The 5,657-nt window shown below is 34.6% G+C and overlaps 1 protein-coding gene across 1 annotated transcript; it reads right to left on the bottom strand.

Annotated features, from left to right (window-relative positions):
• LOC114723039 (disease resistance protein At4g27190-like) lies at positions 1 to 2,928 on the bottom strand. Its single transcript, XM_028909179.1, has one exon. It carries the CDS (start codon positions 2,926 to 2,928, stop codon positions 1 to 3), a length of 2,928 nt encoding a protein of 975 aa, XP_028765012.1.
• Positions 2,929 to 5,657: the final 2,729 nt, after the last annotated feature.

The following is a 5,657-nucleotide window of genomic DNA, read 5'->3' as shown; positions in this document are numbered from 1 at the left end:
TTAAGTAGAAACTGAAAATGTAGATTCAAATCGCTTGTGAACCTCAAGAGGAGTCCACTCCAAATTGCTCCACCATTCTTTCTCACCTTTAATGGTTCTTAGTTTCGCTGCATTGGTTGTGTTGAAAGGTAGAGCTTTCAACTCAGGGCAATTTTGTACATTTAACCGCTCCAAAGAACTCCATGCTAAATTTTTATTTGGGCATATGGATTTGAAGTTTAACAAGTTATCCAACGTCAATATCTTCAACTTCGGAAGTATGCTTTGCCCGCTGATGAGAACCTCAATTTTTGAACAATCTTGAACCACTAACTTCTGCAATTCAGGAAATTCATCAGCGGCTGTATTGAAAAAGATACTTGTCAACTCTGGACAATTCTTCAATGTCAAAGTATGCAACATGGAAAAGCTTCCGGGATGAAAAGGACCCCTAAAAACACACCTCACATCTCGCAAATTGTCCAAATGTAATTGATCCAAGTTTGGCAAGAGACTTGCATTGTTAGGTAAGGTGCCATTAATAGCATTGCAAACCAGATCTCCTCGAACAACAACTAACATTTGATTGCACCCGTCGATAAGTAAAATACGGAGATATTCCAAGTTTGATGACCTTGCCAACTCACATAAATTTGCAACATTGTTGTGACAGATTAACTCAAATGCTTCAGCTTGGGAGAGTATCTCAGTGATTGCCAAGTCATCTTTTTTGTCACCATTACAATACTTTACATACTTGAAAATTCTATCCTTAAAAGACTCAATGATTTTGGGACGTTTTGAGATTTCACATCCCACGAAAAATTGAAATGAAGTAAATTGCTTCTTACCTCTCCATGATTTGCTGGTCTCCAGGAATTTTCCAAGTATTTCTGAAGAAGGAAAGCCGCACCTGAAAGTTGATAAATTTTCCAAAGAAGCAACTTCTGATAAAATATTTTCAGCATCACGACACCACTGCTGCAGGAATTTTACTTCAATGGTCAATTCTTCTAATTTGCGAAGCTCTGAAATTCCTTGATAATTACTGCTTGCAATGTATGAGATTCTTAGGCACCGCAAACTTTCCAAGCATGGCACAAAATTCACCCCAGTATCTCGAACGTCAAATATCTCAAGATGTTTAAGTGGTTGGATTTGAGATGGATATATTATCAAGTCTGAACAACCATTTAGATAGAACGCTTTAAGCCTGGCTAATCCTGACAAAGATGGTAACCTTCTTATTTTATTTCGATATAAGTTTAACACAAGAAGATTGCCCATGCTGTCAAAATAGGCTGGTGGAATTTCAACCAACTCTAGATTCTTTTGTAGCAATAGAGTTTGAAGACTCCCACAAGTTTGGTTTTCCGGAAGAATATTCCTGTTAGTGCCAACCATAGAAACCCATCTAGCCTGCTGCCATAATTCTGATCTAAAGGACTCCTGACGTTCTTCATCATCAACGTAAGTTCTACATTCTGAATCTTTGGATGATATATATAAAGCAAGTTGCCTGTAGAGATCATTCATTTTTACATACCTCATTTGTTCCCCTTCCTCCAAGAATGCAACATTAACAAGGTGCCTCAATATCGTAGTAATTGCTCGACTGCGCATGCCACTATACTTAGCATCTGTATCAACAGCGCCGAGAAAGCCCTGAACTATACAACACTCCACTAAGTAGTCAGTGTATATCTTGCTGTTTGCAGGATATAGTGAAGCATAAAGGAAGCATTTTTGTTTACTTCGGTCACCCAACAGTTGATAACAAAGTTCCAACTTTGAGTATAACTCTTTCAATTCATCGATTCCAACTTGAGGCCAAGGCGTCCATTCGTTCAAAGCCTTCTGCCAATCAGGGGGAGACTCTTGATATTTAAAAGACTTTGCAATGGGATCTATAAGGAGGGGAAGACCAGAGCAGAACCTCTTGCATACCAGCCTGGCGGTTGGTAGGTGTGGTAAATAATTGTCACCAACAATGTCTCGAAACATCTTCCATGCCTCAGGAGGGGATAACTTTTTCAGATCGACGTTCCTGTTGACACATTTTGATTTCCGAGCAAGAGGATAACTCGTGGTTATTACCACCTTACTATCTTTTTTGTCTCTTGAAATATCCAACTTCTGCCAAATCCCATCGGCTGTGCGCCTTACGCCATCTAAAATCAGTAAATATCTTTTGTTCACTAGCACTCTCTGTATTCTTCCAGCAACTTCAAATTCATTACCTTCTCTATCCACCTTTATTCGATCCGCAATTTTCTGCAGGATGTGAAGGTCTTTAGTCTGCTCATCAGCTGACACTTTAACGAAAATGACCATATCAAACAACTTATCAACGCTATCATAAAAGTAGTTATTCAAGTGCTGCACTATTATTGTTTTCCCCACCCCTTTTTGTCCATAAAGTGCCACGCATTTTACGCTGTTAATTTGAAGCAGGGTCTGAATGTTTTCCAAGGCTTCCTTAAGAGTCGGATAGTCCGCAATTGATGGAAGACCAATTTCTTTAATCACCCGCTCTGGCAGCTTATCAACTAGAATTTTATCTGGACATTTTTCAGTAAGTTTGATTACCTCATTGAGTGCCCTTTTGATGGTCTCCTTATCAGGATCTCGTCCTTTACATCCATACCGTTTCTTTCGTCCTGCTTCATATTTTTCATTCAAGGAAGCCACCTCTTTCTCAATGTTTGATACGCTCTCCTTCCAACGCATGTAAACATGAGACGGCTCTTTCTGGATATCGCTTAAAGCTACTTCCCTGTCCTTGTCACTCCGGGAAGCAAGTAGATCCTTTAATCCATCGTTGAGCGCTTTATGCATTTCAGCGCGCGAAGCCGTGGGATTTTGAACTATGGACTTTAATGCTTTAAGCCCAAGATTCACAAGCGGTGTCGACAGAGTTGCAGCCGCGGTAACAGCGATGTCAGCCATTGAGAAACCTCAAAGCCTGCGGAGATAAAGAAAATATTACTTTGACATTTTTTTTCACTTTTCCCTCTATTGATTACTACTGCCAAAGAGTTTTAAATGTAAGAAAGAAATCAGAAATATGAGAAATAATAAAAATCTATTTAATGTACTTTTCAATCACATTTTTTAAGTATAAAATAAAAAATTTATCAGTTTATATAAGGGTTTTATATTTAGAACCGGAGGAGTATCATTTTTTGGTTTGGTTTGTAAGAAAAATTCACCAACTTCTTATGTTATGGATAGGAGAGAGTATTAATTAATGAAATAAGTTAGATATAACCAAGATATTCGTATTTTACAACTATAAAGTCATTAGGTAGGTTAGTGATTATGTTTTTTCAAAATTAATCACTTAAAATCTCATTAATTATAATTTCTTTGACTTTTGGGTGTAATGCATAGTGCTAAATATGGATAAATCTGAAATTATTTTCATTGTCTAACAACATTCACGACTTAACCACCCCTTCTTAACTTTGACACAGTAAATAGAGGTAACTTTTAATAGGGATCATAGTGGTAACCGGCCTCATTGCATTATTTTCTCGTTCATATTTTATCTTACAATTCCTTTCCTTCTTTATGAAATAAAAAATCTTAAATAGTAGGTATATAGCATTATTATTTTGTTAAAAGTGATCCAACAAACGATAATTATCCACCATACGGTAATTACATTTTTTGTCTTTTTTTGTTTTTTAAGAAAGCTACGTGCTTGAATCACCTTGTTAGTGCAGTTTTTTTCCTAGAAAAACAATATTACTGAAATTTTTCGGTTAATATTTACTTGATTAAAATAATATTTGTATGAAATAATTATCATGATAAAATTGAATAATCTAATAACATTTATATCATGATTTGCAATTACTAGACTTGGATCGTGGTATAGAAAGTCTGCCTAGTCCAACCTGATATGCTTGAGGGCAGCTTATCTCTCCAAGTCTCAAGATTTGGCCTCCAAATGAATCACAAGCTGGAGAGAGAAAATTTGAACTCATGTTAGAAAACTTGAAAATTAAATGGGTCAGACTTGGACTTCTCCTAATTCCATCTTAAGCCCCAAATTAATTCATTCATAAAAATAATTTTCAAAAAACAAAAGTAAATTAGTGAAGGAAACTCTGTGGCTAATCAGTTTACAATGGAATTTTGCCACTAATTAATTAGTAACGGTTTTTTTTTTTTGCAATGAAATTTTGCAAATTTCATCCAAGGAACTAAAAATCAGATTGGATATTAAACAAGTTGACATAGTGATTCAATAGTCAGTGAGTCAGATCAAGTCAACTCGGATCAAATCGGTCATATTAAAATAATATAACTTAATTAAAAATAACAAGATACAACTACATCAATAATCACTGATAACAAAATATAAAGAAATATAACAATAATTTGATTGTAACAATGACAAAGTACTATAACATTGAGAATATTCATTTCAATGATTCCTTAATAATTAAAACTAATAATCATTGATACCAAAACGATCATTAAAATTTATTCAAATCTACATTAACTAAGATATTAGGAGTTGAATAAAAAAAAAAAATGAATAACATAATTATTCAAACTAGTTCATCACTGATTTTTACCAATTTAACTGGATGGATAGTGGTTTACCTTTGACTAGTTTAGCACTTTAATCAGACAAGACCATAGGCCGATTGAACTGACTGGTCCTATCCCCTTTTCCCCCCTTGATTTCATCACTAAATTTGGTAATTTGCTGTGTTTTTGGGTAATAATGAATGCAGTGTATGGTTATTAGTTGTCGTAAATGTATGCACGCCCAATGAAATGCAGCACATTCAATCAAGCCGGATAAAAGGAGACAAGGGAGAATGAAATAACGTTGAATTAAGTAAAATATAGAGTCACTTGTCATCAAAAGCGTCTGGATTGTTCAATGTTCTCGGTTCTCCGCTTTTATTAGCATTATATGGATAAGTACTAAGTAGCTAGCATCAAGTAATAATCCCCTGAATACGTAAAAGCATTTACTTGACATTTTTTCTGCAAATTAAAACCCAATATCAAGATGACATCAACAAATATCTAAAGCTCTTTCAAAATCGCAAGAGAAATTAATTGAAAAAGAGCGATGGCTTACACACACTGTGGCAAGTTATTGATAAAGGGCCGAGTCTTGCTCCCCATGAAAGCTCTTAGTAGAGATCTACACTTCAAAGGAGAGAGTCTCGTCAAATCAGAAGAAGCAATCATATATATGAGAAGTTTTGACTCAGCAATCAGAATAACGAGATCAGCTCATATTTTCTACTAGTTGTGTATCATATGTTTATCTATATATATTTAATCACTACAAAGTAGCACTGAAAATAATGAGCGTGTGCGTAGATAAGAAGCAAAAATCACTTACCAGTAATCAAGAATTCCCATTATTTTACTCCCTCCGTCCTTTATTATATATATAAAAAAAACAATAACCAAAATCACACGGCTCAAAATGTTAGCTAAATTTAATTAAAACAATAAATATATAAGATATATATGTTTTTAATTATACTCTTATTTGTAAATAGTGTGCATGAAAAATAATAAGTGACCGTTTATTGCAGATGGATAATAAGTAATATATATTTAATAGGGATAAAAATAAAAAGACAAGTTTAAAATTTCAGACAAAAAATATTTGTTTCTTATACCTAGGAACATAGAGA

This window comes from Neltuma alba, unplaced genomic scaffold (genome assembly GCF_004799145.2).
Source record: "Neltuma alba isolate B1F8T4 unplaced genomic scaffold, ASM479914v2 tig00012118_pilon, whole genome shotgun sequence".
Taxonomy (NCBI): Eukaryota; Viridiplantae; Streptophyta; class Magnoliopsida; order Fabales; family Fabaceae; genus Neltuma; species Neltuma alba.
This window is presented reverse-complemented; position numbering and strand designations above follow the sequence as displayed.

Bases quoted from the DNA above. Each gene is read 5' to 3' on its own strand.
- LOC114723039 (XM_028909179.1), bottom strand. From the start codon at position 2,928: ATGGCTGACATCGCTGTTACCGCGGCTGCAACTCTGTCGACACCGCTT.